Consider the following 23,245-nt stretch of genomic DNA (forward strand, 5'->3'; position numbering starts at 1 on the left):
GTCTTCGCGGGCCGGGCCCCTGAATAAGACTCCGACCAACCCTTAGACCCTCCCAGCGGACCCTTGATTATTGAACTCGTGGGCCACCTGGGCTCTTCGAGCCTTCTCGAATATTGCCTCTGGCCGACTCGGGGAGCCTGGACAACGCAGGGCCCCTGTTAGCCGCTGTGGCGTCCCGAACAATGTGAGTCGCTGGCTTCGGCTTTGTCCCTGCTTGGAAAATGGGCCCTCAGGCCCATGCCGCCACGGAGCCGACTGTGCGCCATTGATGGAGTCTGACCGAAATATAGGCCCCTTGCGACTCAGTGGGCTCCTGATCAGCGCGCAGGGCCCTCTGGCTAGCATTAGAGTGCCCGGCCCCGCAGGCCGGAGCCCCTGAATGAGACCTCCGGCTACTTTTTCGGGCTCTTCGGAACCTTAATCGCAGGTTCCAACGGGCCCTAGGGACCTCTCGAAACCTAACGGGTGGGGTGGGGGCACTGCCCCCTGCGCCCCTCTGCCTGTACTAGTGAGGCCAAGTGAGACATGCCCAGTGCTCCTTGCCCTGCTTGTCTCGCCCCCCCCCCCCACTCCCCCTCCTCTGCCCCCGTTACTTATATCCTAACTGACGGCTCCACTGGAAGGGGACCGCTGGGTGGGCGAAGTCCGGCTGAAGGGGATGCCATGATAAAACTAGAGACTTTTTCATTCAGAACTAGGGAAATCTGGCAGTGTCTCACAGTTGCCAAATCAGCCCGAGCTTCCCTCGCGCCTGGCAATCCGTCCTGCATTGTCTCGTGCTTGGTGCTGGTGTTGGGGTCTGCGGCTTCTGGGAAGTGATACGCAATCGAGGCGGCTGCATGTGATACACAGCGGCATCGTAGGACCGCGGCTCAGTTGTTGAGTGTGATCGCCCGGTGTTGGACGCATTTTTTCGATCATGAACCCTAATCGCCGCTTTGTAGCTGTGCTGGTGTTGGTCAGCTGCGCCGCTTTCGCCCTGGGACAGGTGAGTGGTTTCGTTCGGTTACAGGTGCTGCTTTCCTTGTCATTAATGAAGCTTACCAAGCATGCATTGTTTTATTACTGGGCACTGCATCTGGATATGAGCAAAATGGAGCTATATTTGTTTGGGTGACTGACTAGGATCCTGCTAAATTTGTCAATGATTGAGATGGGAGTGATTGGAAGGTTGTCTTGATTTCTGGCAGGCATCACATTTCAAATATGATTGGTGAGGGTTGCAGGTATAATATGAATGTAGGACAAGTTGAAATGATTATTTTCATGCATTAGCATACTGTGCTAGTCTAATATTTGTATGTGAAATGATGCTCCCAGCACATATACAGGGTAGGGTCCATGTTGGCTATTGCTGTGGTCTGTGGCAAGCTTGTGTATGCTTCTGAGGCAAGTTGGAAAAATGAAAAGAATGATGAAATTCAAATCGTCACGGTGAAGGAAAGGATGTCTGTATGTAGTGGAAAGGCAAAAGCTGGCAAAGAAAGATGTCAAAGTGTATTATTTCCAATAAGGAATCATAGAACCTTTACTAACAACTCATTATTTGCCTGTGTTTCAAGTTGTGCTCCCCACTGAAAACAGCAAACTTATTGTTTAGAACTGTATAGGTCACACAATAATATGCATGAAATTGTTTCAGGTAGATTTACAACCTTTACTTTGATGTTTATATTGATGTAATTAGTAGATAGTTGCATTTATGTGAAAATATTCAAGCATGTAACCTTTCAATGGCTATTGCATGTGAGTCATGACTTCATTTTGACATGTAAATTGGACAAACCTGATCTTGCTTAGATTTGGCTAGATGTGATTTGGCTGTTAGGAAGGGAGAGAATATGAATTTCCTGTTGGGAAGAGAGAATGTGAATTGCCAAAGCTGTCTCTTATAGTGAGAAGATGGTGGGATAGAGCTAGTACATGCTGCATGCATAGCTTCTTTAAGAAGCAGCTCTTGAATAACATATAATTTTCACACATGATCAGATTGGGCCCAGCATTAGTTTTTCCATTCAATTAGCTCAGACCTTTTGTGATACAAATTGAAAAGGAAATATGCCATTACTTTCAGCATTCATTGGTGGAGACAATGCCATCAGACCAAAACCATTGTGTTCTGAATTTCAGGCACTGAATGAAGTGCATTTGGTATTGTTTTTAAAACATGTGTGGTGGTCCCACATTTACCCTGGCAAAATGACATATGTCCCAGTTTTGATGTTATTTTACATTGTGGTTGCTGGGAGACAATTTTGCACCAAAACATGTTGATGGCATTGCAGCCTACAATATTATCAACTATCTGCCATGGCTCATAAAGAATGCATAATGGACCTAACATACAAGAGGTAGAAATGCATTTCATGAAGCATTTGCACAGTGAATTGTGCAATGTACCATGGAATTCCACATTTGAAATAGCTTATCTGGGATTGTGAAATAACTGTTGGCATGTTATGCAATGGTTTTGCATGGCTTCGGGCCTGGATTGACCCTCTGGCAAGCAGCAACAGCCATGTTCCACATGTTTATGGTACAGGTAAAGTGGTGTGCTCACTGTGGCTCTGACCTATTGTTATGGATCACTGGAACCAATGAATATGTGCCAAGTGCATGTGGGTGACATCTTTTCCACAACTTCTGTCCCATCAACTGTCAGCGCTGCACCAGCTACTGCAGCTGCTGGAGGCGTCGGCTGACCGTGTGCCCGCCCGCAGGCACCTCCCGACGACGACGACTTTATGTTCGAGCCGGAAGGCTCGGGCTATGGGCTGGCCGGCCACTTCGGCCTCCACAACGTCACGGCGGCGCCCGCCACCAGCCGCGCCGCCGCGCCCGACCACCACGAGGCGTCCGGCAGCGGACTGTACGCCGACGACGAGGACGAGGACGCCTACGGCGCCTACGAGGACTACGACTACCATCTCGACGACGATTACTATGACGGCGAGGAGAGCAGCCGCGACCTCTTCGACACAGTCCTAGGCTCGGATGGTGAGTGCTCGGCCGGCGTCTGGCCCGCGCTGTGTGCTGGCCTGCTTGTGCTCTGTTTGTAAAGGGAACGCGGCTCACGTCGCCGCGCAATCTGTGTTCTGGGCGCTAGCGATTACATTGGCCATATAAGCGCCCAGGAGCCATTGCGGAAGCCAGGATTAGAGGCCTGGGGCCCCACGCAGGACCCGAAGGTGCCAATCACTCGTGATTGCTCCTCATCCTGTTGTGTTCCGCGTACTGCGGAAGAGGCTGGGAGTCGATCGGATGCTGGGTGTGCATGAGTGTGGCCCAATTCGAGAATGGTTTGACTGTATGCAGGCTGGGAGGCTTGCGGTCTCATCGTAGGATGAAGCGATAGGACCTTGGGGGGTGGCTCGGAGTTTCTGCACCAGTTTCGCCGTTAGTGCGATCTTGCTGTGCAACTTCCCTGCTACAATCCCATTTATGACGTATGTTATGGAACTGACGAACTGGAAATGCCCAACTGCCCATCCCTACAGTTCACCTCCTGGTACCAGAAGGATGCGGGTTGCACCGCTCGTCATCTGACCGCGTCAGACGTTCTATTGAAACCGTAGCGGTGCCTCTCCTTCATCGTTGTTTGCTGATTGCCGTGAAGTCGACGGCGAGAACAACGCCTTCCGATTGCAGCCACGCTCGGGTTTTTCGCGCCGTTTGCCTCCTCCCGCACGGTACGGCGTGACGCGACTTCCCCGTTCCCCCTCCCCCACGTCCCGGAACATCCGTTCGTGGAAGTCCCGCTGCTGCGCGAGGGGGGGGGGGGGCTGGGCGACCGTGACGTCACGGGTCGGACGACGACCGCGCCTGGGCTTACCGGCGGTGGGGGCGCGTCCCGCGGGTTCCGGCGGCGCCACCCACGTCCGGCGGCGAATCGATGGGTCGGTGCGGTGTAGCCCATGACGCTGCCTCGCTGTCGTGACCCAGTAGGGGCGGAGGCCCACATCACCGGAAAGACATGTCTAGGTGGGAACGTCCAAGCGGCTAGCGATGGACCGGCTGTATGCGTGAACCGTGCTAGTTTTTGTTTGTAGTGGCAGCAGGCGCCACTCCGAGAAGTCGACGTAGCGCACATTTTAGAGTCAGCTTAAAATGATCATATAACGTTGATGCGGACACCTGCCGGTTGTGTTCGACCGAGGATGCCGACATTTACAGGCTGGCTCATCTAGGAAGAGCTTGACACAAACCAATGAGTCATTAGCTTGTGTTGCAGCTGTCTGGATGGCTGCAGTCACTCCGACATGTTTTGTGCTGCATTCGTCTGCAAGGCTATCCCTGAACGCATTCCAGTGGAAGTCAGTCTCGTATTTTGCCGCGGCGCCTGGTTCCGCCGAAGGAAAAGGATATGACGTGCGGGAACAGACTCAGTGGCATCCGTTGGCCGGGTTGCCGGACGTGAGTGAAGCGTTGGAGGCGAGGTGGCTGGTCAGCAGGCAGGCTGAGCGGTGTTGGAGTGAATAGGGGTAGTGGGGGAGCGCTGGAGACAGAGGGGCGCGAGAGCCTACAGTGCCCGCGGGGGTGACCTGAGCCGGCGCACGGTGTCAGGCAGCAGCGGCGGCGGCGGCCCGCCCGCCAACGGCGTTATGTGTCACACCGGCGGCGGCGGCGGCGGCGCCGGACGCTCGTCACGGTTCCCATGACCGGCGGGCCGGTGACCGCCTCCGCTCCCCACGACGCTCCGGCGCCGGCCCCGCCGCTCGTCGGAGGCGGTCCGCTGACGGGCGCGCGCGCTGAGGTCACGCCCTGACCGGGTCACTCGGGGGGGGGGGGGGGGGGGGGGGGGGGGGGGCTCCCGCCGGCGGGCGGGCTGTGCCCAGCGAGCAGAGGACGGGGGCGCGCGGCCGGCAGGCTGCGACCCTCGCCGCCGCCCTGTGTCAGCATGACCGGACCGCTCAGAGTCCAGATCAGCGACCGCGGCTCGGTAATGCGCCCGATTACTCAGAGTGCCCCGCACGTGCGGACGGCTCCGGCCGCGACGGCGTGCGGCTCTTTGAACCGACCGCCGCCGATCGGGTTGGCATCGGATGCTTATGGTTTTGTTTGCCACGGGCCCTGCGTGCCAGCAGTGAGGCAACCGTGCCATCGTGACCCAATGCAGCCGCCTGGGGCCGCCCACAGCTCGCGGGAAGCACGGCGTCGTGGTGGGGGCCCCTGTGCCGCCGTACCTTCTCTGTCCGTCTGACAGGGAAGGCAACGCGACGGCGGATCTGAGACTTTCCCGGAGCTGCAAGGTTGTCTTTATGTTATAGGCGTTCAGCCGTTTATTGGCCGTTTCGGTCGATTATTAACGACAATCGGGGGGCGTTTTCGCCGCGCGTACTGGGTGCTCCGGCGCCGCTCGGCCGTCGCCGCTGGCGCTGGTCCGTTTCGAAGGCGGAGGTCCGTCGGTGTCGATGCGGGGGTGGTCTTGGAGCCGGACGGCCAGCGAGTCACGCCACGGAGCCAGCTGGTCACGCCACGGATGACTAGCGGATCACGCCACGGATCGGCAACGGTCACGCTATGGATTTTCTACGCACCAGCTCACCGCTTAGACGCATTGGGGTGCCGCCGGCGGCCGGCTGCGGACGAAGCCGTCCGACCCGCCCGGCATCCCGACTGCCGGCTGACAGTGGGCTGACGAGGGACGTCCATGACCGTGACCCTCTGACCGTTCACGGCGTGACCCGCTGATCGTCTATGGTGCAATCACTGGCCGTCTGGTGTGGCCCGCCGGCGGCCGCCCATGGCATGATCCGCTGACCATCTGTGGCGTGACTCACTGACCGCTGCCTGTTGATGGTGCGTCGGGCGCTGGTGGCCTCGCTGGTCGAACGGACAGCCTCTGCTGGTGCTAGTCGAGTTCGATGTGCTTCCGGCCGTGAGGAGCTCGGTTCTTTGTCTGGTCCGGCACGGAGGTGGGCGCGAGCTGGGCACAGACGGAGCTCGGTCGGTGTCGGCCGCTCCCTCTCATCCTGCTCTGAGGGCGTGGTGCGGCCAGAGCTTGTGGCGGCGAGCTGTGGCCGCGGCGCCCGCTGACAGTCACGGTCTGTTTACTTCAGCGAACCCTGATCACGGCGCTGGTGCCATACCGCGCCGCTAGCGAGCCTCCGATATGTCACGTGGAGGAGGGAGGATTAGGCGCTGTGACGACGGTGCTCAGAGCAGGGCGACTGTTCTCACTGTTGTGATAGTCGTCGCCGAACCCTGCCTAGAGCTGTTTGATTCATCAAGTGGCATCGAGCAGGCTGTCTTACAATCCTCGCACTCCGAAGTCCATCGTGCGTCAGTAACGCTCTGGGTTCGTCGGGTGCATTTGGCAGCCACTGTCCGCTCTGACGCGAGCGCGCAAGTTCTCGGCGTGGAGTGGTTCGACACACAGTGCGCGGCTTCGGGACCGGTGGGGCTAAGGTGAGGGGGGAGGGGAGGGCTCTGGGTTGACGCAGTGCGCGATGTAGCTCCAATCGACCGCCGCTCATGGGGGCCGCCCGCTCCGTATCGGACCGATAAGAGAGCCGCCCGTCTGGCGGCCCGGCGGCCTGCCCGCGACCGGCACCGCCCCCCCCCCCCGCGCCGGGCCGCAGGACAGCCACGCGTCGCACGCGGAGTTGAACGGGGCACGTGCGCGCTTTTCCATTGAAGCGGGTCCGTGACCGGCTGTCGGTGTCGCCGGCCGCAGGTACCGGGCTAGTCAATGGCGCGTGGTGTGACGTCGGCGTCCCACCGGCGACTGCCGGTGGCTGCCTTCGTCCCAGCCAGGAATGATTCCCGCCGTGCAGAGTCCGCTTTGTTCAGCAATGGCCCTGTACAGTCAGACCGGGCTACCATCCGGGCATCCCGTGTGTGACGTCGAATCGCGCCGCAGCTCAACCGGGACCGTCCAACGCCGATCTCACACCCCGCCAGCTGCGGTCAGTCGGCTCGACCGGGACCGTCGAGCGCCGAGTCTCACCCGGCCAGCTGCGGTCGGTCGGCTCGACCGGGACCGTCGAGCGCCGAGCTCACACCCGGCCAGCTGCGGTCGGTCGGCTCGAGCGGGACCGTCGAGCGCCGAGCTCACACCCGGCCAGCTGCGGTCGGTCGGCTCGAGCGGGACCGTCGAGCGCCGAGCTCACCCCGGCCAGCTGCGGTCGGTGGGCTCGAGCGGGACCGCCGAGCGCCAAGCTCACACCTGGCCAGCCGCGGTCGGTCGGCTCGACCGGGACCGTCGAGCGCCGAGCTCACACCCGGCCAGCTGCGGTCGGTCGGCTCGAGCGGGACCGTCGAGCGCCGAGCTCACACCCGGCCAGCTGCGGTCGGTCGGCTCGAGCGGGACCGTCGAGCGCCGAGCTCACACCCGGCCAGCTGCGGTCGGTCGGCTCGGCCGGGACCGTCGAGCGCCGAGCTCACACCTGGCCAGCTGCGGTCGGTGGGCTCGAGCGGGACCGTCGAGCGCCGAGCTCACACCCGGCCAGCTGCGGTCGGTCGGCTCCTCTCCGGCCGTGACGGGACGGCGTCATCCACGGCACGGGGTGCAAGGCTGCCGTGCGGCGGCGAGGGAGCGCCCCTCTGCCCGGCGCCGTGACGTGTCTGCAGACGCAGCCAGCCGGCTTCCCTCGTTAGCCGTGCACTGGCTGCACAAGGCTGCCAATTGTGAAATGATCGGCCGGCCTGCAAGACCGCGAACGCTGTATGGGGTCGGACGCTGGGAACATTCGCCAGTTGTGCGTGTGCGTGTGTTGGAGCTTTCTGAGAAAATGAGCGTGGGTTACGTCAAATGAAATGGATGGCTTTCAGATTATGGCCGTGGAAAAGCGTCACTCGTAGTCGCTCTCAAACGACTACCCGCCCCCCCCCCCCGCGCCCCGGTCTGCGATTCAACTCACGCGCTCGGCACAGGCCACCGCCGTTTCTGATAAGACTGAAAGCCTCATGTGCATTCCGGCACGTGGTACGGCTGGATACCGGCTACGGCGTGATACGCCGACACCGACCAGATGCCCCGGCTCGTGCCACTGACGTGGCCTCGTGACGCAATTTGGTCCGTCCGTCGTACGGCGGGGGCGTCGTGTGCTGCGCCCCTTGCCCGTGTCCTCACGCGAGCCGCCGCGGGGCGTTAGGCCGGGCCGTTTTCGAGCCGTACATGGTCCCGAACCTCGGCCCCCGGGGGGCCTCGCGGAATGCGGCCGGCTGGATGGCGGCGTGGCCGAGCGGCGGCGCGCTGGCGGGTGCCCGGCGTGCGGAGGGCCTCGTGCCGGAAATGGGAGGTAGGGGCGGGTCGTGACGCAGCTGGGCTGACAGCGCTTTGGACGGCTTGCCCTGAACGCGGGACGCTTCAGCGCGTGGCGAGGGAGGGTGCGAACACCCTGACACGCCCCGCTGTTCGACAGGCGTCGGATGAAGAGGAGCGCTTGACGTGTGTATGCGAGGCCCGAGAGTGGAGAGAAGGTCGATAGAGGAGGCGTATGAGTTACTGTGCGCTTGTGGATGTGGCCGAGTCATCAGGCCGCAGTCATGTGTGGTTGTCACCAGCCGTTGTCATTTTCACCAGCCGTGTGAGAAAACAACGGCCCATTTGTTGTGAAATTAGCAGTGTCATAGCTCAGCCCTTCCATGGGAATATCTGTTCTCTGGCGCTGGGAACTGGCTCGAAAGCTAACCGCGGCAAATGCATGCAAATCGTCGCATTGCTCGTGTTCCGCCACCGTTCTGCGTCTGTGTGGACCGTCGAGGAGAGTGGACCGTTTGCACCGGCCCGCTGCCGTTCCCTGGCTCGGCTCCGGACCCTGCTCCTGGCCAGGCCGCCGTATAGACACAGTGCGCCCTCGACATGCGGCTGGTTGTGCGGCTGGCGCAGTATTCGCCGCCTCGAGCGCACCGCCGTCGCCCGCTTTGTAGGTACGGCGGAATCGCCGCGCCGATGCTCTGTGAAAACCACGGACGCGTCAGCTTTGGAGGGCGTCGCCAGACGGTGGCGTTCAGTCCTCTTTGGCTTGCGTCTTTTATTGCGTCTTAGGTAAACCTCGCGGGATGGAGAAGCTGCTGAAGTGCTGTGTTCAAGATGCTCTTGCACCTGACTGCGTGTTGCGCTGATGCTGCTCTCGGTCGTTGCGCATTCGATCCTCCCCCCCCCCCCCCAGCGAACATGACCCCCCGCCAAGAAGAACTGTTTGGGCGCTCTTTGCTGCCAAAGTAACGCAGACGACATTAAGTCGAGCACCGAGGAAAGCGTGGCGTGGCGCCGTCGTCGGTCATGCCGTCGCTTGCCGGCGCGGCCGGCTCGGGCCTCGGCCGACCGCCGCTGACGCTGAGTGACGGCTGGCGCAGGAGCCGGCGCCGGCGCTGGCGGACGAGTACCAGGTGCGCGCCAGCCGCGGCACGCCGCTGGACGGGAGACGGGCGGGACGCGTTGGCCGGCCGGTGGAGCCGGCGGCCTGTGCCGCTGCCGCCCGATTGCACCGGTCCCGGCGCGGCGCCGTGCCGTCCGGGCCCGTCCAAGGACGATGCGCCAGACGGCTATCACTGATAGAGGTGCTGGACTTTTGCCTCGTCGATTGCGCTCGGTGGATGTTGATCAGTCGAACCACAGACAAAGGCGCCGGCGACGAACTTGTGGGGCGTTAGGCGTAGTCCGTTAAAGAGCGACGGTTTTGATAGCCGGAAGACGGCGATTTAGAATTTCCGTGAACATATTTTCGCCTTCGGTTTCGCGATGCAATCGAAGGTGATCGATGGACTGCGCTTCAAACAGACCACAGAGCGCGCCTGTCCCCGACTTCACCACACATCACATCATGTGTAGTGGAATGCAGTCGCTGGCTTCTGGCGATATGCCCAACATGTGCCCCCCCCCCACCCCCCCCCCTCTCCGCGCGCCTGACACCTCTCCTCCCGTCGGGCGAGGCCAGGTGCCGGCCCTGGACGCTGTAAGCGCGGTGGTCGTGCAAACAGAACGGCAGGGGTCCGGCGGCGCCCCCGAGCCGCGTAAACACGACCGCTTCGTGGAACACTTTCTGCCGCCCGACTCGTAACCGTCCGCAGCAGCGCGCGGCCGCTCCTCTGGAGCCATCTGGGCAACGGAGAGAGAAAGTCGGCTGTGAAACCCAGGCGATCGGGTGGCAGCACCTGGGGTGGCGAGCGTGTCGTCCGGCTTCTCCGAGTTAATGAGAAATCAACCGGGAATGAATCGCATGTTTAGATCCGGTTGGATGGAGATAGTGGCTGCCAGTCGCGTTCATTCATCGCTCGTCGCTTACTCCGCTGCGCTGACTCACCACCCGGTGGGCTCGGATGTCATTGGAACGTCCGAATAACCGATCCTCGAGACCCGGCGCGTAGTTGTAAGTCAGCCTGGTTAGCAAGGTTTCCCACGATGCTCTGAGGGTTTAAGTCGGCAGTTGCCAGCCGGCAGCCCCTCGCTGCACTGCTGCCAGGGTGCTTCATAAAGCCATAAATGCACCCAGCAGATGTGTCAAGGCCATAGGTCCGAGATGGTGCATGCAGTCACCACGCTGCTCCATTTGCAGCAAGCGGCCCTGGGTTGCCGTGACTTGTCGCCTGATTTGTGTCGTGTCCAGGCCTTAAAGCTTTATGAATGCCGGCACCTGTTTCAAGATGAACGCACGGGTATGATCAGTGGCTTATTTCAGTTGCATCAATGGCCTAGGTTGGTGAAGAATTTAATGAGTGGGAGAGCGTGACATGATTATTTCTGCGCACCAATTCAGAATCGTATTTGTGGTTTATATCGTTAATCCACCGGCCCATGGCCAGTCCAGCTGAGATAGTTTTTTCAGGCAGTGGTATTTCCGTACACGCTCACGTCGAATGCCCATGGATGACGGATGGCAGGAGTATCTCCGTACACGCTCACGTCGAATGCCCATGGATGACGGAGACAGGAGTAACTTCCGTATACGCTCTCGTCGAATGCCCATGGATGACGGAAGCAGGAGTACTTTCGCACACGCTCACGTCGAATGCCCATGGATGACGGGTAGCTGTGAACAAAATATGGGTTTCGCCTTGTCAGGTCACAAGGAGTGCAGCAGTTGTCTTTGATGGTTATACACAAGACTTTCGCGGCTACTTGTGCACTAAGCCTGTGTGATGATGCCCGGTTCCCTTAAGCCTCCCAAGCTGTATGGCTCAGGGCAATTACACTATCTCTGTATGTGTCTGCTTGTCCTTTTTAACCTACCCTCTCGCCCCCCCCCCCCCCCCCTCCCATCTGTTCTGCTGGTCTGCCACTCGCTTTGCATATTCTTGTGTGTTTGTGACGAAACTGATCCATGCCGGTGGAAGTAGTGCGCGGGAATTGATGAGAGTTTCGAAAATCCTATTAGATGGAATATGATTCATCTTTCACGTGGCCGACGGACAGTTCTTGACTTCGCTATGTGGACTCAAGCGGACGCGAAACATCGTAAGTGTTGCCTGGTCTTCACCTTTGTAAACTAGGCAATTCCTCCTCTGTGCATGCCAAATTGGAAAGTCCTGCACCACAAGTGGTGTTAGCCACTGGTGATCGTCACCGGGAATGCTTATTATGTTTAGTTTCCCTCAGACCGCCGTGTTTTCGGTTTGGAGCTAATTTACGTTGCTCTGTCACGGTCCCAGCCAGGCGGCTCCCCGCGCCCGGCTTCTGCGCACAACTCTTGGCAGTGCGCTGGCCAGCCATTCACGGCCGCCCTCCTGCGAACAGAGCGCCGCGGAGGGCGGGCGTCGAAAGTGCCGTGCGGACTGGGCCGGTTTGGTGCCGGTGTCGTCAGCCCGACCTGCGTGTCGGGGCGTCGGTCACCGACCGAGCGTCTGGCTGCGTGCGCCGGTCGACTGAGCGCCGTGGAGGGCGGGGCGTCGAGGTGCCGCGCGGGGACTTGGGCCGGTGGGTGCCGGTCGCCCGACCCGCATGTCGGGGTGTCGGTCATCGGCCGAGCGTCTGGCTGCATGCGCCTGTCGGCAGAGCGCCGGTGCCTGTCGCCGTCACCAGGCGCGCCTCTGTGTCGCCTCGCCCGCCTCGGCGCTCGATCGCCTCTGCGAAGGAGCGGAGCTGTTATGCGCGCCCGGTCGATGTTGTTGGCCCAGTGGTGGCCGCCGCCGTTCGGCGAATCGGGCCCCTGGGGCGCGGATGACAGACGCCGCCGGTTCGGCGGAGTGGGCCGCGCGACCGCGCGCGACGAGCACGCCCGTCCGATTCCCGGGAGCAGCGCCTGGTGTGCGCGTCGCCGCCGCCGCCGCCGACGCGGCCCCCGTGCCCACCTCAGCTGCGGCGGAGCGGTCGGCCGCGGCCTGGGCGTCCGGCTGCCCGATATGGCATCGGTCGCGGCCGGCCTTGGCACTGAACATCAGCTGACCGGCCGGCGGCGGCGGCGGCGGCCACCACGGCGGCGGCCACTTTCTAGCCGGGCGCACGCCAAGGCTGACGCCGCCTGCCCTCATGCATATGGAGCGCCGGCGCCCCGCGCTGCGAGCGCCGGCGTGACGTCACACCAGACGCCTGTGACGTCACGCGGAAGGTCGCCTGGAGGTGGCGAAGTCACAGTGTAGCGCCTTCTTCCTAGGAGCGTGCCACATGCGTGAGTGACGTCACCAGTTCAGCACCCCGCTGTGATGTGGCTGTGGCGTCGCAGCGAAGGTTTCTCCGAGTGCTGCGACGGGCCCCTCCGGGGCGTCCGGGCGCAGCGCTGCGGTGCTAACGGCAGCCAACCTGGCGACGGTGGGCCGGCTGGGATTCTTGAGAAGGCTGGGGCGTGATCTACGGGCTGGTGATGAAGAACGGACCTTACCAGGAGTGGGGTGAACTGAGAGGCAAAGGGCGCTTGCGTTTGACTTGGTTCGTCAAAAGGATCGTTCCGGGCGAAGGGTTGACGAAGAGTTGAAGGGTTGAAGGGTGGAAGGGTGGAAGGGCTGAGGAAAGAAGGCTCTGTACTACGGGCAGGCCGCTCGCTGCTCATTCAGCCTCTCTCAGCGTAACTTAGTCACGTCTGATGGGACTCAGTCACATCCTGTGGAACCCAGTCACTTTCCTTGGCGCTCGGCCGCTCTCCGTGGAAACTCAGCCGCGTCCTGTGGACCTAAGCCGGTTGTCCGGCGCCCTCCGCCCACACGGCGACGCCGACCGGTGGGGGTACGTACCGAGCACAGGTCCCCTGACCCCGATCACTCTGGGTTGAGATCGGTGAGGGTGTGCACCGAGCACAGGTCCCCTGACCCCTATCAGTTGACTGAGGTCGGTTGGGGTGTGCACCGAACACAGGTCCCTGGCCCCGATCACTCTCGGTTGAGATCGATGGGTTGTGCAGCGAGCACAGGTCCCCTGACCCCGATATTGTGGGTGTGTGCAGCGAGCACAGGTCCCCGACCCCTATCACTCGACTGAGACCGCGTGGCCAGGCCAGCCGTGAGATGCGAGCCGGGGCATGGAACACTGCTCAGTCCTCGCTCATGGGACTCCCCGACGCTAGCCGGTCGGAGCGGGACACTGTGTGCTCGGTGCACCGTGCAGGCCGCCGCCACCTGTGCACGTTCGCCGGATGTGCATTAGGTCCGGACCGCCCCCCCCCCTCCCCTCCCGGCGCCGGCTCCGTGGGCGGCGCCTGGGCCCCCTCGTGCCGGCTGGATGTCGCTGATCGAGAGCCTCGTCATGGCCCACGACGGCAATGGGCGCCGCGCGGCGATTGTATCAGCGGTGCTGCGCTTTCAGATGTCGCCGGTGTCAGCTGGCGGCCGAGACAATCGCCGTAATCCTGAAAAATGCAGGCGGCGTTGCAAAAAGCGCGATAACGCTTTGATTGAGCGTGACGGGTGTACGTGAGGCAGAGGCTCGCTGGCGTTTTGTTTTGGGACACTTTTGTCGTTGAGCACTGTGCAGTCGCGATTTCAGTCTCCAGAAAATGAAGCCTTGCTGCATTCCCCGTCCTTTCATCATCTGGGGAGTCATTTGGCCACGCGCTGTGTGCCAATGGCTGGATCAGGTGAGCGGGGGATCATCGTCGCCGCTCTCGTCAGATTGGCGACTTACCGGCGTACTCGACACCGCTGACGTGCGCCAGTGAAGCTAGCGGTGAGGTTAGCAGCGGTTCGCCGCGACCGGCGTCGGCGGGCGGGCCGGCACATTCGCCTCCCGCCGCTGTGACGTTCGCTCCCCGCCGGCGGACGGCTGCTCGGTCGGCCATTACCGGCGATTACGGTGCGGCTCGTCTGTCGCCGCGCACGGCGGCCGCCATTACCGGGCCGGCCATTACGGGACGTTTTTGCCGCGCGGGTGGGGGCGGCCGGCCGACCGCCCGCCACGGACGCGTTTTTGTCCGTGTGCCGGCGCCGGTCGCGCGCTGCCGGCCCGATCGGAGACGGACGGACGGCGAGGACGCAGCGGCCGGTACCCAACGGCAGCCAATGGGCGGGCGAGGCTGGGCTCGAGCGCCGCGCAGCCGCCGCGGGCCGCCGCCGGCCCGGGCGGGTCGCGGGTCGCGCTGACGGGGCCGCCCTCACGATTTGTGGCCCCGGCCCGGCCGTGCAGCGGTGTTCTGAGCGGGGGCCGTTCGGACCCGGCCGGCCGCCCGGCGCAGTCGGCCGGCCGCGAGCCGATCCACCTGACCGGCGGGCGGCCGTCGCGGCGGCGCCGACCGCATGTGGCGGCGGGAGTCGCAGAGAGACGATGGAGCCGCCGTCTGGTCCTTGGATGAGATGGAGCGGCGCTCTGGTCACGTTGATGTGGCTGAGTGGCGTTCAGGTGGCATGGGGACGGTGCAGCCGTGTCGCCTGAGCCGGGAGATGCCAGGGCCGGTCTGCCGGATGTCATTCTCGAGGTGATCCGGTTTTTCATGTCCGAACTGTTTGTGCGGTTTGGCGGGCTTAGGATCAAGGGAATTGTTCTGACGTATTGGGGGCAGGTGTCCGTCGGATAGAGCGACGTGTTGGGATCCGCAGGAGGCGGTAGGTGAGTGAAGCGCTGCTCAGGCTATTTCGGCTTTGGTGATTCTCTCGATTGCTAGTGTCGAATGAATGAAACGCCAACGGGCCGCGAGCACGGATATGCTTTCTGACTAGCAAGTTGGTGCGAGCTTGCGCCGTCGATGGAAGTGTCACAAGTTTGCGTGACCGATAATGGTGCATTTTGAAATGGGCCACAGCAATTGATTGGATGAATGCGACAAGACGGGTGAACACGGAATGCTTATAAATCATGCAAGTGGCTCAAGAGGTCAAGCTACCCGCGATCGAACGCTTCGATTTGGGTCCCGGCCGCCTGGTGTCTCTTTGACCTTTGACCTTTGGCACAGCTGGCGGGGAAGGTTTGATGCTGATGGTCCTGGCCGATGTATAAGACATGATTTGTAGGACGATTGGCCCCTGTTCATACCATCGTTGGAGACGTGCATCTTTCTAGTCAGATGTATATTTGCTGGTGCTTGGTGCGAATCATACTTTGTCATCCGGAAGGTATTCACTACTTCCTCGGGGGCTGTTCCGCGTTGTTGGTCGGCGAACAGCTCGCCGTTCGTTGCTTCGCGAAGCCGAGCAACAGCAGCCTGCTCTCAAAGCAGAGCAGGTCGGTATGCTCGCCGTCCTTCGTGGAGAAACCCGCCGGCTGGTTTCGCCACTCAACTGACAGAACGCGTCCAGCCGTCCGATGTGCTAATAGCTGAGTGTGTACTTTTCCATTTGCCACGCTGTCATTGTTTGGGGGAGTGGAAGGAGGGAAACCACCTGCCAAGTGGTAATGCCGCTCCCAGGTGTGAGGAGTGTTCGCCTTCGCGTCCTAATGCCGGCGGGCCTCTGATGAGGCACGCAGCATGACAGCCGGCTCACCAGCCTTGTCTGACGGGTGCAGTGCGAGTGGGAGAAGCCATGCCGGTGTCTCGGGTAACGAACGAGGCATTGCACCGGAGATAGGCCGTCTCCTGATGTGGGCTGAGCGCTGCAGCGGACGCCGTGCCGGTGACTACCGCCCTGTCCAGCTCGCCGGCCCGCCGCTCGGCCAACGTCCGTATTTTCGTTCTGCGGCCCCGCCTGTCGTCTGTTGACGCGGCTGGCCGCTACTGTCCGGCCGGCCGACGGCCGCGACGGCGTGCCGCCCGCGGCGTGCCCCGCGGGGGCCGGCCGCCTGCCCCCTCCCCTCCCGACGCCCTGCGGCCGCGACGGCAGCCCTTTGAAGCACCCGCCGGCGCGGCGCGGCCGCTCGTAACCCGTGACGGCGGTCTTGTCGCGCGGCGCCGGCGCCTCAGATGTCGACCCGCCGCGGTCACGGCCTCCGGAGCGGCCGTGACGTCACCTGCCGTCCAGCCGACACCGACCGGGTAAATAAACGCGGCAGAAGCGGCGCATTCCGCGTGTCAGCGGGCGCCGGCGCGCGGCGTAAACGGCGCCTGGCACCGACGGCACTGTGACGCCGCCATGTCGAGCATGTCACAGCGGGCGCTCAGTGCGATCGGGCGCCGGCGCTGACGGCCGTCTGGGGCGTGTCGGCGGCCGCGACGTGGGAAGGCGCCGAGGCGTAGGCCGAGGAGTGACGCCCGCACCGAGTGCTGAGGTGGGGCGGCTACTGACGGCTTCAGTGGCGCAGCGGGGATCTGCAGGGCGGCTGGAGAGGAGGAGCGGCCAGACGCGCTAAACACGGGATGGGTCGCTGACAGAGCTACTCACGGTCCACATTGTTGTATATGACGAAGGAAAGTCGGCGTTTGTTTTTCTCGAACCGAGGATGTGCGCGTTCGGAGCTGGGCGCGCTCCATCTGAGCGACCCATCACTGCTGACGTGTGAACTCTGACGTGCTCTGCAGAGCGAGCTCTTGGAGAGGGGGTGAGTTCTTGCGCCCTTGGTTGCGCGTTGCTCCGAGGCACTGTTGCGCCGGGTTGGTTTCTGCGCGCACTCGTCGCCCGCCAGCCTGGACACGGGCTGAAGCCGTGTTCCGCTGTTGGCCGCCGATCGTCCCCTCAGCGCCGACACACGGCGTGTTCCTCGGCTGTTGCTGTCAATTCTTCTCCCGCCTGCACTGTCGGGCGGTCTTGGGGTGGAGGGGGGGGGGGGGGGGGGGGAACAGGCGGGCCGCGCCCCACGCTGCCAGGCGGGCCGCTCCCCGCCAGGTCAGCTCCAGCGGCAGCTCTCGCCGAGGCAGCTTGCCGCCGGCACCCCGGCACCTTCGGCACGGTCGTACGTGACATCGCGCGCCGTACTGCCGCGTACTGACTCACCCCCGGCGCGTGCTGGCTGGTATGCGACGCAACGGTTTTTGACCCTCCACGCGGACACCATCATGGTTCAGCCTGCCGCCGCACCCAGTAACCTGTTGCGCACGGTCACCGGGTGACGTGTGGCGCACAGGTGACCCGTGTGGCGCACGGACGCCAACTCGGCCGTGTTGTGATGTCCTCACTGGCACTGGGGTGTCCAGGCCCCACAGACACTGCTCTGGCTACATCGCAACTCAGCTTTAGTGTCCATACGGGAGGTCGCTGCATAGATGCTTCGGGGACACCCAGCCGGTAGTATTTTGTGCTGAAGTGGATTCAGCGCGAGGGTTCCGCAGTACACGTGGCTCTGTTCGTCTTTTTTCTGATTTTCCCAGGTGTTGTCTTTCTCGTTTTGCGCGCGCATCTCCGGCTTATAGCACAGAATAGCTTTAATGCAAAGCCTCACGCGAATTGTTCTTTACCTGTAACTCGCCACTCCAAACGTTGGCCTGCCGCCAATCGGCTTCGTCCGACTTAGTTCCAAATTTCGTACCAGATCCGCCACATATGGCTCGCTCGGGCTCAGGTGCCCTTCCCGAAATAATATGGTCGGAGCGTGCTGGCGCTGTCTCATTTTGGGAGTTTTATAAACCCTCTCATTGCCAGGTGCATTATGTCTCATGGCGTGAAGTCATATAAGTCTTACGTGGCCCGTAAATGCCGCCACCTTTTGGTAGCGGATGCTCCAGTAGATTCGAGTTCACAGCCATGTGGGGTTGTAAAGTCCTCGTACCTGCCGGTTAGTGACGTCATTCGGTGATTCGGTGGTGCAATCAGCTGATGCGTTCCAGGTCCTGGCCTGCTCGTGTCTGGAATAGAAAAGCCAGATAACTAGGTTATCAAGCTGGGTTATGGCTGTATCTACGTGTGGTGTAAGAACTTAACGTGCTCCGAAAGTCCGTTCACCTGTTTCGCCAAAGAATGTGGTAAGATGGGGAAATCATCGTTCACATTTTTGTATCCAGGTGGCTGCTACGCGTGGCCTGTTCACTTCTGCGAAACAAGACCAATTGCCTCGTTACGATGTGGCGTCAGACGCACCAGAAACCCCGTGCTGTCCAAAATGCCTTTAAGACCTGAACTCACCTCTTTCTTTTTTTGAGGAATTAGCGTGGTGGCCTATTAGCAACTTCAGGCGGAACGGTGCGCCTGTGGTGGTCGCTGCCGTGGTGCCTAATCCGTGGGGGCGTGGCTGAGCCTCTGGGCGATCTTCCATCCACCTCGCCGCTCGCCCGCTCTGGCGCGTCCCCAGCGGCCGACCCCAATCACCTCGGCGCCGCGCCCCGCTAGTCACGCGCGACAGGGCCACCCGCCGTGCAGCGCGTGCAGCGTCCGTGCCCAGCGCGACGCACCGCCACCGCGCCTGAGCCGGTCATCGTCGAGCTGCCGTGGCCATCCGACACCGATTTGCCGCCGAGAATGCGTCGTTACGGGCGGTGCAGGCAATGTGCGGCGAAGGCCAGCTGTCGGGCGCGTGACCGCCGTCCAGCGCCGGTGTTGCTGGGCCGCCGGACGACGGCGGAGAGGCGGCCGAGCCCCGCGCCGGCGGCACAGGACCGCCGCCACCGGCAAATAACGGCCACGGCCGGACGCGTGCGCGGCTCGCTGTTGACGGCAGCCGTTCTTGACGATCTCGCTTCATGGCGCTGATGTGTTCGTCGCGTGCTTGCGTCGATGAAACCGGAAATTGTTCGGGAGCTGCAGAAATTAATCGCAGTCGTTTTGTGTCGTGTGGCGTCTGTTATGCCCACGGCAATCGACGGGAACTCGCACGAAGTGCCCGAACATGGGATATTCTTCCTCGTGATTCCAACCACCACCGTGCTGCCTCGTGTTCACTCAGAAACCACGGTCTTGGAGCGTATTCGGAGCGCACCAAGAATGTGCTATTCTACGTGATGTCAATTATATGTGACGTCACGAAAAAATTTTGCCGGGCGTTCTCGCAGGCGATTCGTTTTCTACTTACGTCTCCTTAACTGTCGTGACAATAAATGCGTATTCAAAGACAATATTTTCGTTTACAGGTACGTACTGCTCATGAGAGTGGGAACTTTAAATTATGCTCCTTGCGACGCATGAAACGCATTGTTTTCTCTCGTGGTCGGTCCTGGGCACGTAAATTAACCTCTTTGTCGTAGAATGTATTGCGCCACTTCTGTACCATTCCGATCTAGTCGCTGAAAAAGATTCTGCGCGTCCGGCAAATGCTCCACGTGACGTCACGTAAAGTCTTTGTCGTCCGGCTCGCTGCGAATACACGCCCAGACTCTGCCGCGCCGTGTACCGGTCTTCCGTGAACTTGGTGAACAGGAATTACGTGTCAAACATGGCCACCAGCGGTGTCCGCGCTCTGTTCGTAACCGAGCGTTCGTGTCCTTCCGCAGGTGACTCGTCCAAGCATCCGGACCACGTGCACGAGGACCCGGTGCACCACGAGGACCGGGTGCACAATGTTGGTGTGGTGCACGCGCTGCCGCCGGCCGCGCGGCCCACGGAGGAGACGGTGCCTCGCCGCAAGCAGGAGCCCGTTTTCGGCTCGGAGGTGCGGCCGCCGGCGCAGGTCAGTGCGGCTCGGCCCCCGAAGCGAGGCGCGTGTGTGAGCGTGAGCGAGTACTCGCTGGCAGACAGCGGCCGCAGCGCGGGCAAGGGATTACGTTGATCCGCGGCGGGGGTTTGAGCGGCGCGGGTGTGCTATGCTGCCGGGGCGTGAATCGGGCTGAGCCTGGGGCTCTCTCCGACCCGCCCTCGTGTCCTGTCCGGGGCCTCGTGGTCTCTCCGGCCCGCTCTTGTGTCCTGTCCGGGGCCTCGGGGGTCTATCCGACCCGCCCGTGTCCTGTTCGGGGCCTCGGGGTCCCTCCGACCCGGCCTGGTACCCGCCCGTGTCCTGTCCGAGGCTTCGGGGGTCTATCCGACCCGGCCTGATACCCGCCCGTGTCCTCTCCGGGGCCTCGGGGGTCTATCCGACCCGCCCGTGTCCTGTACGGGGCCTCGGGGTCCCTCCGACCCGGCCTGATACCCGCCCGTGTCCTATCCGGGGCCTTGGGGGTCTATCCGACCCGCCCGTGTCCTGTCCGGGGCTTCGGGGTCTCTCCGACCCGCCCCCGTGTCCCGTCCAGCGCCGGCCCGTTTTCCGAGATTCTGGCCGGTTTATGGGGCCATTCATTCTGTGAGCTGGTCCCGAGTGTCGGCTTTAACGAAGCCGGCTCGCGTGTCGGGCCGGGCCCTGGTCTGTTTTCCCATCGGACGCTGATGCGGAGTCGGTGTGGATGAGCGTCCCAATTGCCGCCCAGGTTCGCCCAGCTTCAGAGCTGCGGGATCCTTGTTAAAGCTGCGACACCTGGCAGTGGGGCGTGCTGGCAGCGCGGCACAGCGATCTATTGCCGTCCAACCATTCGTGGCTGCGCATGTAAAGTCAAAGCACTTCACCAGTGGGAAGTCGTTATCTGAGGCTGACGAAGGCCCGTCCTCCGGCCGTATCCCGCGGGAAGCTGACTAATCTAGGAGTGGAGTGGATTGTCTGATAGCTGATCCGTCTGTTAGTCACCACGGGGCCGGTGGCGCGCCCTCGACAGGCTGGCTCAAAAGGGCTGCAGCCGCCCTGGCTCTGTTGATAACGAGATAGCTGGCGGAGCGATCAGTCATACCGCTGTCGGTACTCTTTGTCGTCGCTGACGATATACAGAGCTGCACAGGCGCTCAAAACTAATCACCAAGCCGTTTTGGCGCCGTACATGTCCAGTCGTAGAGTCCGGCAAGCCGTCCGTCATTGTCAGCGGCTGATCGTGCTGACAGAAATGAACTATAGCATGTCCCAACTTAGTCCTGCATCGCGCATCGCGGCGCTTGGGATGGGCGTCGCGTGTTGACCCGAGGTCATGAGGTCACTCCTCCCTGGAGCCGTACCCGCCGCCGCCGGCCGTCACACCTCGGTACCGTGCATGTGGCCGTGGCTGACGTCCAGTGACCGACCTGCCGCCTCGGGCAGTGGTCTGGGTGGAGGGGGGCAGGCTGTCCCCGTCGCCGATCGTCACGCCTCAGTGCCGTGCCCGTGGCCGTGGCCGAGTCTGACGACCGACCTGCCGCCTCGGGCGGCGGTCCGGGGGGGGGGAGGGGGGGGGGGGGGGGCAGGCCGTCCCCGTCGCCGACCGTCACGCCTCAGTGCCGTGCCCGTGGCCGTGGCCGAGTCTGACGACCGACCTGCCGCCTCGGGCGGCGGTCCGGGGGGAGGGTGGAGGGGGGGGGGGGGGGGGGGGGCAGGCCGTCCCCGTCGCCGACCGTCACGCCTCAGTGCAGTGCCTGTGGCCGTGGCCGACACCCGATGACCGACCTGCCGCCGCGGGCGGCGGTCCGGGACGGAGCGGCCACCGAGGTCGCCTACGCCCGGCCAGCGGACGCAGCTGCGGCCGGCGCAGCCGTGGGCGGGGGCCGCAGCCGGCGTTCAGATCGCGTGGGTGGGGCGTGGGGTACGAGCGTGGCCTGAATTGGATGGCACTGCCCGCTGATTGCGGCGCTGGCTCGCCGCTGCTGTTGGCTGTGTCGAGCTCCTCGCTGTGCACGTCGTCACGGTCATTGTAATAAATCGCGGTGGTTGCCGTCGTGTAATGGTCGAGCGAATCATGCGGGTAAGGCCGTTCATGAGTTGACGATTGTATTCCCTGGGACGTGAATGGCGTGCCTTTCCGGCCGACATCCGGCCAGTTGTTTCACGTTTTCGATGTCGCCATGACACGTTCTGCCGTCATCCCTAACCCTGCACACCGGGCCTCGGCTGACCCCGCCCCTGCCCGCAGACGCCGGCGCCGGACGACACGTTCCTCGACTACATGGAGGAGCACGACAACGGCATCACCATCCCGCCGGACGTCACGCTGACGGCCTACGTCGACAACGCCATCGAGGACGATACCGTGCACGGCCGGCCGGCGTCTGGCAGCCTGGACGGCATGGGCGCCAAGGCTGTGGACCGGCACACCTCCTTCTTCGCGCAGCCCGGCATCCTGGCAGGTGAGCGGCTGCGGGACCGGGTGGGAGCCGCCGTTCGGGGCGGCGGCCCGTTCTGTCGGCGTGCCGGCCCGGTGGCTCTCCGTGGACGTGCGCCGAGTGGTGCGTGGGGCTCGCTCTTGTGCGGTGTGTACAAGGTTGAACGCACGTGGCTGGTTTTGAGTGACGTGCGCCGTTTTTGTTGTTTTATTTGGTCCGTAATGTGGTCCCGAGTCGCAGACAGGTGTCGAGCTTGTCCGCTGGGAGTGCTCTGGAATGGGCGGTCGAGGGACCGGGCCACGTCGACGGCCGGGGGAGCGCTGGTGTCGGTCTCCTCCCAGCTCCGCCGCGCCTCGCGCGCGGTGGCCCACTTCGGCGTCGGGACCGGTGCGGCCCCCGGGCTGCCCTCGGGAGGGCGACGGGACACGGCGGTCCGCTGGTGCCGGGACGCACGCCTGGACGGCGGCGTCGGGACCGGTGCGGCCCCCGGGCTGCCCTCAGGGGGAGGGCGACGGGACACGGCAGTCCGCACGCCTGGGCGGCGGCGCCGGGGCCGGCCGGCTGGCGGTCAGGCGCGCGCGCCGCACAGGCGTAGGCTCACACGGTGGTGCGGTCGTGTTTCTGGGCTGTCTGGGTTGTCATGTGGTTGCTGTGCACCCATCGCCACGGCGACCGCTTCGCCTGCTCTCCACGTTCCACGAACTGGCGGTGTCCGGGCATTGTTGTGGCCCACGTGCCAGTTGAGTGTAGTGTTGTGGTCGGCGGGAGCGGCGCCGGCGCATACCGTGCCGGGGGACGGCCACCGGCCGCCTGCCGCCCCCCCCCCCCCCGCCTGCCGCCCCCGCCCCCGGCTCGGCTGGTAATCGCCGCTCAGCGCGGCGGCGCGCATCTCATCCGGACGACTGCCGGCTGGCTGCACCGGTGGCCGCCGGCGCCGGCACTGGCGACTGGGGTGCGCCCAGCATGGCCGCCGGAAACTCGGCCGTCAGGCGGCGGGCCCTGGCGCCCTGGTCTCCGCCGGCTGCTTCTGGCGAGGCAGCTCTGGTCCCGACTT

At 62.8% G+C, this 23,245-nt stretch overlaps 1 protein-coding gene across 1 annotated transcript; it reads left to right on the top strand.

The window, feature by feature from the left end:
- Positions 1 to 758: 758 nt before the first annotated feature.
- On the top strand, positions 759 to 22,409 carry LOC119109056 (uncharacterized; the record flags this gene model as incomplete). The annotated part of the gene is made up of 4 exons (XM_037232594.1): positions 759 to 988; positions 2,721 to 2,997; positions 19,596 to 19,771; positions 22,002 to 22,409. Coding segments are annotated over exons 1-4 (930 nt in total), but the record flags the coding sequence as incomplete, so codon positions are not given.
- Between the last annotated feature and the right edge of the window lie 836 nt (positions 22,410 to 23,245).

This window comes from Pollicipes pollicipes, unplaced genomic scaffold (genome assembly GCF_011947565.3).
Source record: "Pollicipes pollicipes isolate AB1234 unplaced genomic scaffold, Ppol_2.1 Scaffold_7228;HRSCAF=8575_pilon_pilon_pilon, whole genome shotgun sequence".
NCBI lineage: Eukaryota > Metazoa > Arthropoda > Thecostraca > Pollicipedomorpha > Pollicipedidae > Pollicipes > Pollicipes pollicipes.